Here is a 12,542-nt window from a genome sequence, read left to right on the forward strand (position 1 = left end):
AACGTCCAGATTAGATGCTCCAAAAGCCACCGGGGAGGGAGACGAGTGGGTGTGCTCGCACATAAACAACGCAGCGTTCAGGGGATGATCAAGAACAGATCGCGAGAGTCACAAGTCGTTTGAGATGCAGKGTTTATTGAATTATCCTGCCATAACAGCTGCTTTAACTGCGCCGTCTCCCTCAGGCAACTCTCTGAGCAATAACTGAAATCACAAAGGATGGCATCCGAGTGAGGCGGCGAAGACACGCAGCAGGACACAGAGGGAACGGGGATGGAGAGACACAAAGGCAGCATAATGTGGAAAGCGTGAGTTTAAAACCTCAGAGAGCTACAAAAACACAGCTGCTGGCTGCGGTCCCACCTTGCTTCTGCTGGAGAAAAAAAAAAAGAAAAAAAAAGAGAGACCAAAACAAAGCAGCGCTTAAGCTGGCTGATCTAAAGCGGGCCRAGGGTGTTGAGGGAGTTGGTAAATAATTAACGACGGGCACTGTGTGGAGGCTAATTGAGAATTAGGAGCCAGATCAGAGATAATGGCAACCTGTGAATAGAGAAGGCGCTCAGGGTGGAGATGCAGGACCATGGAGAGAGGGAGAAAGAGCTCGGGAAGCCGAGAAGAGGACAGCCATCTGAGCTGGGAGCAGAAAGAAAATAGGGAAGACATTAACAAGGAGGTATGCAGAGCGTGAAATAAGCATGATAACAGACGGAGAAGAAGAAAACACAGGGAAGGAGAAAAATAACAACAATCTTCACACTTTTCTGCAAGYTAAAAGCCTGYGTGCGCGTGTGTGTGTGCGCTTTGTCAAACAAGTGTGTTATTAAAGGCAAGAAAAACTCCTGGCGTCGACACGTTTTTCCCATTTCAGGTAGTAAGTCGGAGTGTGATGACAAATTTCCCAACACAAGCAAAAAAAAAAAATGCACTGTCAGGCAATTGAGCTCTGGCTCTCTTTTTTTTATAAGCACTTTTTCCTTTTTTTTTGAATAGAGAAAGACTGTACTGCTGGTTAAGTTGCTTCCCTCTTTGTGTGTGTGTGCGTGTGTGTGTGCATGTGTGCGTGTGTGTGTGTGTGCTTGGAAAACAAACAGAGCTGCGAGGGGAGACAGCATTAAGTCAAACCACAAGGTGAGTCTATTTCTCTCTCTTTATACCTATACTGGTCAGCAATAGCAGTTTGGGAGAAAGAAAGTTGGAGCAGCGCATAACCACTGTTTTTCTCTGTGGAAATGCTCAGATCTTTATCAGGCACGTTGATGAGAAAAGTGCACGGAGAAGCGTCTCGGCGAACACGCAGGGACGTGTCTGGTGCCACAGGGAGCTCTGACCTTCAGCTCGGGGACATTCCTGGTACCCATTTTAAGGTTTTCTATCAGCTGCCCATCATTCTGGACGGTATGAGTAGCACGCACACGTACTGCTGCAGCTACGCMGCTTCTTTTTCTTCACTAAGGAGTTCATCTTGTCACGCTACGCTAGCAGTCCAGAACAAAAAAAAAAAAAACACAATCTGCAAACGAGTAACAAAAACAAGGTTCCACATTTTTCCTTTCTGTTTTTCGTGTTTGTTTTTCAGTGATTATGTTCAACTTAAATTTCTCAAATTAATAAATAAAAAAAAAAGCTTCAGATTTGACAGTGTGGTAAAGTTAAAGCTGAGAGATCTGTTTGTCTGGTTGGTTGGTTTTCACACTGACCTACGGTTGGACGATATCAGGAAAACACGCGACCTGACCTGTGAAAATGTGGGCAAAGGGTGCGATGGTCATGTGAGCTGAACTGTACAGTGCTGATGTCATTCTGCCCCAGCTGGATTACAATCAAAAGTGAGTAGCATGTTACGTCATGTCTAATAGGCGAATGCACTGCCGCGTTGACAATCCCTCTCTTGTGACTGCAGGAAAGAAACTTAGAAGTTTGTCGTTTTCTGTGATGTTGAGGTGTTTAAACACAAAATCAGAGGAGGCACCAGGATGTAAGAAGATACTTAAAAAGTTAGCAGATGTTCAATCTTGAAATGTGTCTGCGATTCATTCGGGCTGCGAGAGAGTGAGCGAGAGCAAGACTTTCAGCAGAAAACAGAATAGCTGAAGAAAGTAAAGCAGCATTGTTTCGTTTTACTCTTTCGGGTTTTAATGTCTGTCTTTTATTATATGGAAATGTTGGCAGCTTCCAGAAAACAAGTAGGGATGGGAAATTATCGTAGCTTTCTTATTACAACAATTACAACAATTTTGATTTATCATAATAATGATAAACTGTACTTGATGTTGATTGCAAACCCAAAAAATTCAAAGCAAAGCATTGTCAAGATAGTTATTTTTTTTACTATTTTTACAAGGTTATTTCTGTGAGAGAGCCCAAAAAGACTGGAAGGAGATTTTAAACAAGATCCTGAAAACAGTTTACAATATGAAAATCCTCTTTTAAAGCAATGGTTCTCTCACACACAATGTATAACATCATGTCTGCTTTCAATGTAAATTAACAAAGAGCGTTCACATCAGGAAGCTCAAAAAATTAACACTATGAACGYTGTTTTTACATCCTAAACATAGAAATCGCCCTCAGATTCTGATCAGCGCTTCTYTCACAAACAGCCGTTTCAATGCTTTTTTTCCTCAACCATSTTAGATTCAATATAATTTGAAATCTTTGACAGACTTTTATCTTTATTTGTAGTAATTCACACAAAATGCAGACTAGAAATACTCCATTTCTAATTCAACAGTTTATTTTCCAAGCTAAAAAAAAAATGTACTCTGACTTTTCTTTTCCGTACTTTTACAAAGTTTGATAGTCAATGTTTCCTTTGTGTATTTTTTAGCCAAAATTTAGTACGGTAACCCTTGCCTTTGCCAACAGTCCAAGCTACACCTAGTTTGATTTTTAATTTATACAAAAAAAAGAGAAAAGCTGCAATGTTCATTCATGATAAAAGAAAAGAAATCTAACTTTGTAGATATTTAAAACGTTCAGTTCTTAAACATCTCCATTAAACCTCTGCCAATCTTCAGGTTGCAACAGCTTGAGCTAAAGTAAAGCATATCACAAAGACGATCGTTTGTTGCAAAGGGTTTTTCCAACGAAAGCCAGAATCACATAAATAAATGTGTAAATCTCACCTTAGATTGTTGTTCTAACCAACAAACAATACAATGCTGCATTTGCTGACCTTAAATTTGGTTGTAATAATAATATGTAGTCAGTTCATTCTTGAAGAAGCTGTACTTTTGTTTAAAAATAGTTTGAATGTATATGTAATGTTATGAAGCAGACTTGGGAACGAACAGAGAAAACTCAGGAGAGCTTCCCGCTCCTTGGAAATATTTTAAWGTCACACAGGTGACGGCGAAGAGCTGCCGCCACACCGTGAGCTACAGACATGCAGACTTTGTTCCCTCTCTTTTAACTCCTTGGCATTGATCCACAGAGAGCGGTGTTGTTTCTTTTCTTTTCTTTTTAAGGTTCACAAATTCATGCCACAATCGGAGACTCGTCACACTGCAGTTAAAAACTGCGGCAAGTTGGCGCATTGAGATGATGCAACTAGTAGACAACCGGTAGTGCGGGTATTCCTGTTACTAGGGCCGTCGAAGCTGTGCGCTGTTCACAGGGCCTCGACGCCRCAGGACTGTCGCTGTGCACAGAGGGTCTCACGCAGACAGAAACTTCTCGAAAGTGAAGAAAGGGGAGATGTGGGAACTTTGTTCGAGACGTACGTTGATCTSAAGAGCTAAATGAGACTTTGAACACGACTTTTACTAAAGCTGTGAACTTGTTTTCTTTCTGCTAATTCTTCTGGTGTGTCTTCTAAAGATATTTGTCTTGATTTCGGTCTGGTTATGTAAAAAGAAGTTAATGCACTTGTAGAGTTTGGGTATAAACAGTCGAAATAACGCAGCCCACTAATGCGGAAGCAGATGAAGTGTGTGTGTGTGGGGTGGGGGGGGGAAGACAGTGGAGCACAGCAATGATTATGCACCAGATCTGCTTACACCATATTTCATCATTACTGTGGAGAGGAAAAAAACATTCAAATATTGATCTGCCCCACTGCTTCCTTTCCTCCCTGCCTCTCTCGCTCACCACCAAATCTGTCTTTTATTCCCGCGTTTCCATCTCTCGTTTTACTTCTCGCTAACACTTTCTGAAATTTGCAAGCATAACAAGAGTTTTCTGAGACGAATCCCAGTTGCAAAGACGATCATAAACACGCAGACGATACTTATGAATTATGTTCAAAAACACCAAAAGTTTCTTGCCTTTAAACACACACAAAGAGAAGGTGGACAGAGTATAGTGAACACCTGCGCAATCTATCGCAATCCAGGGCTTTAGGTGTGCAAGGGCAGCGCGTGTGAAGTTTTCTTTAATGCGTTCTCAAAACTCAGGGGTAAACAGACCACATCACGCAACAACTTAAAACCGAACATCAGTATTCAGGTTTTCGACAAACCTAACGGACTGAAAAAAACACTCATTTAGACACAACAAGCTGGGATGTACCGCTCGTTTTTAAAACTTTTCTGGTATTTAAGCTATGCAAAAACAAGCTTCATGGCATTACACAGACAAAGGTAATGGTAAAAACACAGGTTAAGTTCATGTTATAGTAATCAAATAAAGGTATTATTGAGTCTTTTAATTAACTTATAAAAAGCAGGTCTTTCAACAGCAGTYATAATTTGTAGGCGCTCCTGGTAAAGTTGTGGAAAACGTTGTAAATAAATGCATCTTTTAAAGTGCCAACGTAATTTCCCTAAGCTGAAAGTTTAAAAAAAAAATTCATCTGAGTTTCAGTGTATGTCTAATTGTTTTATTAGAGCACAACATTTCACAGATGTACAATTATCTTAGCCACTCATCAGCAGCCTGGACAAGGATATTTATCTGCCACCACTCACAGTGATGGAGAATGCTTGCGAAGTCTTAAACCGTCCAAAACTCACTGTGAGCGAGAGTTTACAGCAAAAGGTGCCATGTTTGAGTCACCAGGTCTCCATAACAACCTCCATCTACCATGTTTGAGATCAGGAGTTTAACAGTAACCCTGTGCTTTGCTCAGACGAGATGAAGATTTGGGTTTGGAGTATCCACTCTCAAGTACGGTGGTGGATCTGTGATGCTGTGGATGTGTTTCTCTTCCAAAGATCCTTATTAGAAAGCAGAGAAACGTAAACCATAAACTTTTTTTAAATACCAGATGATTTTAAATTCGACTTTAGACCTAAGTTSTGTTGGGGGAGCTGAAGTGAACAGAACAACAAGAGGACCCTGAAATAAAGYACCGAGAAGGATTTCTTAACCACCTGAATTAAAAGTTGTATTTTTCAACAATTTTTCAGTGTGCGATTATTCTAATGCAATGAAAGATGACAAGCTTGTTTTAAGGCATTTTACTTGTCTACCAATAAATGCGGGTAGCAATAAAGGCCACCATGCTTTTATTAGCAACTTAATGACACAACTAAGGTTAAAGTTAAACAAATAATRGCTAAGCTCTTTTATTTCTGATACAGCTCTAGCAGATGCTCCTGGACACCAAAGTTTCTTGCCTTTAAGCACACACACACACACGCACACACACACAAAGAGAAGAAGACGGCTATATTGACAGCATACCTGTTAATATTTTCTGCCATAAATCTAAACAAAWTTCTTTCTGTCTTGTAAAGCAAACACCTGTCTTAGCTGTTCGCCCCCGTCTTCCCTTCAAAGGAGGTTTTACGGAGCGTTTCATCAGCTTGATCCCCGTACACRCAGGGGATTGAGCTGCTCTTTACTCAGACACACAAACTGCTCTGATGTGGCGAAACAGAGCGACGTTAAACCGAATTCAATGCTTTGGACTTTGTCCTGGAAAGAGGCAGCTCAGGTCAGACGGGGTGACGGGGTGGAAATGAAAGAAGTGCGAAATGTTCAAAGACCAACTGCTAGTAAAATCACTTCCCTTTGCAAAAAAACAAAAAAAAAGGAACTAAGACGCGTTGTGTTTTTTAACTTTGCCGCTACAATGCCCAACAACAAGCAGATCTGAGGTTCTTGTAGGTGTTGTATATCTCCGTCTCMTCTTTGCACTCRCTCTCTCTTTCTCACATACACACACGCACGCACACACACAMAAACAGGGCAAAGAAACTAGCTGTGGTAAGTAACAAGTGAAAACGCCATCTGTCAAGCGAGAGCGCATTTGCTTCGCCTCAGCATTTTCAGGGGAATGCCTTGAAGACAAAAAGGTCCTTGTTCTCAATCTCTCCGCAAATCCCATCTCTCATTCTTCCTCCCTCTTCCTTCATCCCCCTTGCTCCGCGCGTCTTGCCGCTCCGCCACCATCAGCAAAGTTGCACACATAAGCATTGGTCAGCGTTCAATTACCGCGAACACCAGGGAAGGATGGGAAAGTACTTGACAGAGAAATGCACTTCAAGCACTGATTAAATACTGATACCAAGTATAAAAAGCTAAGCCCCTTAGGTTGTGTGTGCGTACGTTCAACAAGAGAAAGGAAATGGGGAAAGTGTGTGAAGACAGTGGTGGTGGTAAGGGGTGGGGAGGGGGGGTTGCTTTTCCCTCCAATACTGATACAACTGTTTCATCATTATGACCCTCTATTACAGTACTTGCCAACTTGCTTACTACATACTTTTGATACACTCTGCAGAGTGCTGACTCTAACTAAAGCTGCTGATATGGAGTCATTAGGGGGTGAAGTTTCTGTTTTTCTTGTGCCCACAGAGCTTCCCTATTACTCTTTAGTGTTTAAGAGTTGCACCGCTCATAGGTTGCTACCAGGCAGCAGATAATGGCCTATCCACAAGAGATCAATCAGAGGATATTCTGTTGCAAGGCATTATAGTTCACTGAGCCGCTTTCCTTTTTTAGCTCAGGTCTGCGTGGTTCATTAACTGCCACAACAGTCAATCCCTTTCTCGGGCTTTTGTTTGTTTTATCGGGGGAGTTACTTAAGGTACAGACGATATTTTCAGAGAAACGGATATGAGGTTTTCAAATGTTGTGACGCCCAATTTGAATAAATGTTTACAGGCAAAAGCATAATGTTTATAAATTATAATCTATTAGATTTTTTTTTTCATCTTAAAAAAGAGAGAATAGTYAGGCTAGCTAATTATACTAAAGTTTATCAGAGGCAGATGTAAGATTATATTTATGAAGATTTTCTCTATGAAAGTAACCAAATCTACACATTATTGTACTTACTTTTTTTTTAACATAAACACAACATCAATCAACTAAAAGAAGGTTAAAAACCTGCTTTTTAAGTCAGTCTAAAGGGATAGTTCAACTTTTAAGTGAGTTCCTGTTAAAAAGTTATAAGCACTTAGTTTCTTACCTGCAGGAGATAACTCTCTTTGTCTTTCATCCTAATCCAGATTAAYTGGTCCAGAAACAAACAACTATAGTCKGAGTGAAGMCAAAACCAAAGCGGACATCACCAACCAAAAAAACACTCTCCGAGTTGATCCGTATTATAAGAGAAATAAAAGTAGATACGCCATCGATAGTCTTCATTGATAAAAGAACATGCAAAGAGTTTTCTGATTAAGCAACTGGACTCGTCTAAAAGGAGAAAAGATGTTTCAAACAGGAAGATCATTGGAGATGCACAGCCGCTAACCTCCATTTTCCATRAAAATAATCATCAGCTTCTTTGTAAATAACAGCTCTAACCAAATATGAAGACGGTTCAAAGATTCATGAATTGGCCAAACGTTTATGACGTTTTTCAGACTGAAGTAAATTAAGATGATTGAGGTTCTGTCTGCTCTTCACCAATAAACTAGATAATCTGACTTTATACTAAATGAACAGCTGCACTTATGAGGAGAGGCATCTTCTGAGAATCATTTAACCTCTTTATATTCTGTATCTTTGTAGATTTCGGCAGTTYGGTAATCGGGTTTTTAGAGCTGTCGACGGCTAACGCTTTCTACTTACCAACAATCTTAAAATGTCCTGGGACTCGACAAAAAAACAGAACGTAAATTCAAGCCTTAAAATTTGATATTTTTCTAAAACACCCATTTCGGCAAATTTGATTTCATCTTTCGGTGATTTAATTACAAAACTGAAGTTGTAGTTGAATTTAATTTCGGGCGGTATATTTCAAGAATTTGTTTCTAATCATTTCAGTGCTTATGCAATACAGTTTAATAAGACCAAAATAAATAATAATTGAGCTCAGAAATATATACAACTACTATGTTAATGGAAAATTGAGAGGAAGGAAAAAGTATGAAAGGTGAATTGGCAATATTCTAATTTACGATTCACCACCACCAAATTAAATTATGCCACAATCACCAAAAAAAGCGAACATCACTTCAATACCAGAGCCTATCTTTTATTCCTCATCACAAGCTAAACGTCCCCCCCAAAAAAAACAATTTAAAATGTATCTGAAACACATATGAATATTACATAAGACAAATTTTAAAAAGGATGTTTATCACTAAAACATATCCTGATATATTAATGGAAAGCTAGAAGGAATGGAGAATCAACTTCCCTGTTATTTTCTAACAGGGAAGTAAAAACATTTTATTTTACTTCAAATAAATTAAAAGGGGACAGTAGATATAAATAACAGCAGCACTTCTGTTTATATATGTGGTAGACTTGGCTATAAATAGAGGCTGATTTTCAGTGTAGTCCTTGTCAGGTTGGGGGCTTGAAATTAAATAAATTTCAGAAACATCCCTTTAATACGTTTATGACAGCTAATGTCAATATTTATAAATATCCGGTAAATGAGTAGGTTGCCTGAACAAACGGTCCACCCCTCTAAATAAATGCGACCGAAAGGTCAAAACATGGTGACTAAAATAGTTTACAGTACGATGCCATTTGATGAGCCTCTGTCTATAAAGCACCAGCGGAACAAATGAACGGAAAACAAATGAATTCAGCTCAAATTCCGTTTTAAAAACCAGCTTCTTCCAACACATAAATGCTTTAATTATCACCAGAGAAAGAAAAAAGTGAATATCAGCGACATAACGGAGCGTATTTTTGTTCCCTCGTCACAATATGAGCTGAGCTCCTCTTCCTTCGCTCCAGACCTTTGTCCGCCCGCCCGCCTGCCGCCGCCGCCGCCGTGTTGCCATGGCTCCCTCATGCCTCCGCTCCGCTCGCGCAAACGTTGAGAAATAACAACGTTGTGATGAATCAGCATCTCTGCCACCAGCCCAGCCGGTGTAGCTACAACACCGGCATGCCAGGAGACGAACCCACCGATTCCACACGTCGCTCCACTCACACTCACGCTCACTCACACACACAATAAAAAGGAAAAATAAATCCTCTCCGCTGACAGACGCATGAGCTGAAGGCCTGTCGGGGGGCGGGGGGGTGGCTGACACAAAGCAAATGTCAAAACAGCYGCTCCGTCTAAGCTAGCTGCTGGGACGTCTGACAGCTACCGACACTCCGGGATGACAGCCTGCACGTAGAGTCCGATTTGTAGGCACGTTTCAGTCACAGAACTTAACAAAGGGCGAACAGGCAGCGAGTCAGCACGTCAAATAAACCCACCTCAGGCGGCGCAGGTACCGAGCATCGGAGCAGCTGTCCTACCTGAATGTGTCCAGCTTGTGTCCGCCGCTGCTGCCGCCTCTCCGCTAATGAGGTTAGGAGTAGTTACCGCTCCGAGCTGCCGCTGACGACCCCTCGCTCCTTTAGTTTCAGCCCCAAAACAAGGGAATCCCCAGGCTGAGCAGAGCAGAGCAGCGTCCCCCCCAAGCCCCCCTTCTCCTCACGGTCCTCTAATTCCGACACATAGTTTTTAAGCTTTGACAGCCCACCCGGCAGCCTGGCCCCCTTTGTCTGTGTTATTATGAAATCGGCGGCTGGTCGGTAGAGCGAGGCGGTTCGAGCGACCCAGTGGGTCCGCGGTGGTGCTTGTACCGAGCGATGATGATTCAGCACTACCAGCAGCGCTGGCTGCCCTTTAAACAGCGGCGGGGGACAGGGGAGATCAGGGGACAGCGCGGCGACGGCGGCGGCGGCGGCAGCGCGGCACCGCGACGGCTGAGGCGGCGGCGCACACTCAGCAAAACACCGCCACATTCAGCACTTTTCTTTTCAGCGATTTCAGTTTTGTTTCAAATTAAATCTGACTCACCAAAATTGGAGCCGGCGCCTTCGGAGCCTTGTTGTGTGGACACGGTGTGAGCGCTGGCAGGAGGACAGCCGGGAGTTGAAGAAGAAGCGCTTCTTTTTTTTTTTTTTTTTTTTTTTTCCGCCGCCTCACGCTTTCTCACAGGTCTCTCTACATATATCCTCTGCCTCCTCGCTTGTTTTAGTCTGTGGTCGGAGGCGCCAGACGTCAAATGATGTTTGGATCACATGGTTTCATTCATGAAGGATCTACGCAACCCCGCATTTAAAGAGACACACTACTACAGCGTGTTATAACAACAGGCGGCGTGGAAAGTGTGACAAGACAGCTGTGCGCATTTCTAAACTTAGAGGCTTGATCCGACAGCACAGCGCAGCCTGGATGGATAAAACTAACCAAAACAAACCCTGCTGTTCTTCTCAGGAGCTGCGGAAAATGGAATACAGTTAGAGACGCAGCTCCATAAATCAAAACGCCATCAAAAGGTTGCGTTACTTTTTTCATTAATTCAATTTAAAAATGGAAAGTTATACATTTTATATAGTCATTACACACAATCACGCGCTTATTTATGTCAGATTTTATGATTATGTCTCACTCCTCGCATGCAATTCAGTTACTTTAAATATTGGTGTAGGCCTATTGCACACACAAAAAATACAATAAAAATGATTTTGGGCACGTAAATGTTATATTATGAGTAGTCATGGAAGAGACTGCTGACTAGACTAAGACTAAAGGAAACTGCTGAAGAAGCTGACTTTTCTAGAAAGTGCTCTACCACAAAAATGTTAATGGAAAGTTGTGTGGAGAGAAAAACTGTGGGAGGAAAATGACGCACAATCAACAGGGATAAACTGAGAGGATTTTGCCAGATCAAGAGTTTGAGCAGATCCATAACTGATTCAAGATGCACCACAGATGTATCCAGGACATGAACAACGACTGCTGTTTTCCTTACGTTAATGCACTCCTGAACCAGAGATAATAGAAGCATCATGAAAAGGAACTGAACTGTTGCTCTGTGATCCAGTCATCTATTTAATAAGTACATTTTCTAATTTCATTTGTAATTTGTGCCTGAGCTGTTTCTGTTTTACCAAAAATCCTTACTTGTTGGTTTTATGTTGAAATTATAAGAAAAACTACATTTTGGTTTTTCATCATCTGTGAGAATCAAAATGAACAAAAAATAAACAAATGCAATATATTACTCTGTTTACTATCAATCTATGCAACGCATATTCACTTTTTGAATTAAATTATCGACATTTTTTAAACAAATCTCGTCTTATTTAATGAAGATGCCCATGTACTTAAAATAAAAACAAACAACCGCATAATGGCAGTATAACCAAAAATATTTAAATGATCGGCACATGCATCCACTCAGAAGATTAAAAAAAGTTTGGAGGAATATAGAAGTTGCTCATGTAGATGTTCCCGCAGAGCCAGGCCAGTGCAAAAGCAAACCGAGCAGCTGCATTTGGTCCCGAAACCAACAGGGGGCACCAGAGAGCACTGGATGAGTCAAACAGGTCAAGTTTACAAACTTTACTTCTTGGTGTGAGTGATTCTTTATCAGCAGTATTTGTACAAAACAAAACATAAACTCTTGTAATTATTTTTTTTACTTAAACTCTGCTTGCATGTTTCTGTACATATTTTCAAAAAAATTTAAATAAATCAACCAAATTACACTGAAATTCATATCACAAATTTTCCACTTCCACTTCCTCTTAAAGAAGGATGTGAATTGACAGAAAGGAAAGCTGATGAGTTTCATGTTGAATTTCCAGATGAAAGCAAATTCATTTGCTCTTACTTCTTAGATCTATTTTACATATACTTTATGTCTCATATTTACATAATCCAGCAGACAATCAGACGTTAGCTCTGTAAACACATCACACAACAATTGCCATCAGTCCTCATTTATCCCAACAAAAACCAAACCAGCCTATTAGGCCTGAAGTGCACCATCACTATCCATTTCCATTTCAGAGGAATTAATGACTCTGTGTACAAGCCCAGGAAGCACTCAGCCATTATTAGGAGCCTATTTCCTGACAATGACACAGAAATAGCCTGTTTTTATTTACTGATGAACAACTTAGACACAAGTTAGAGCTTTGAGGAGTAAATCTCTGGCAGGTTGCTGAAGGTGGAGGTATAGCCTGATGCATCAGCTGGGTGTCTCTTTTAAAAGATCATCTCTAAACAGTCTGGATATAGTTTCCGTCCAGACATGATTGTAACAACCTGAGAAATATGGCACTAAAGTTTCAGCATATTCTTAACTATACCTTTATGCAGTGGCGCAACTACACATTATTGAGGTGGATGCGAAGACATAGATTGGCGCCCCCCCTCACTCGCTCCGCTCATTTACATACCCCCC

The 12,542-nt window shown here is 41.0% G+C and overlaps 1 protein-coding gene and 1 long non-coding RNA gene across 6 annotated transcripts in view; one reads left to right on the forward strand and one right to left on the reverse strand.

The window, feature by feature from the left end:
* The window catches only part of mafgb (v-maf avian musculoaponeurotic fibrosarcoma oncogene homolog Gb), a 28,418-nt gene extending 18,163 nt beyond the window's left edge, over positions 1-10,255 (reverse strand). Inside the window, exon 1 of one of the 5 annotated variants that reach the window (XM_008410362.2) lies at positions 10,145-10,255. Coding sequence is in view for 1 of the 5 variants with exons in the window: in XM_008410355.2 (XP_008408577.1) it covers positions 7,355-7,384 (30 nt within the window). In the remaining 4 variants the exon portion in view is untranslated. Of the gene's footprint in view, positions 1-7,354; positions 9,076-9,597; positions 10,114-10,144 lie in introns of those variants that run through there. The other 4 variants (XM_017305601.1, XM_008410430.2, XM_008410393.2 and 1 more) reach the window with 4 other exon arrangements.
* On the forward strand, positions 10-5,621 carry LOC103465517 (uncharacterized). Its single transcript, XR_533809.2, has 3 exons — positions 10-308; positions 1,092-1,128; positions 1,238-5,621. It is a non-coding gene; the product is annotated as an uncharacterized LOC103465517 (long non-coding RNA).
* Positions 10,256-12,542: the final 2,287 nt, after the last annotated feature.

Source organism: Poecilia reticulata, linkage group LG1 (assembly GCF_000633615.1).
Source record: "Poecilia reticulata strain Guanapo linkage group LG1, Guppy_female_1.0+MT, whole genome shotgun sequence".
In the NCBI taxonomy this organism is placed as follows: domain Eukaryota; kingdom Metazoa; phylum Chordata; class Actinopteri; order Cyprinodontiformes; family Poeciliidae; genus Poecilia; species Poecilia reticulata.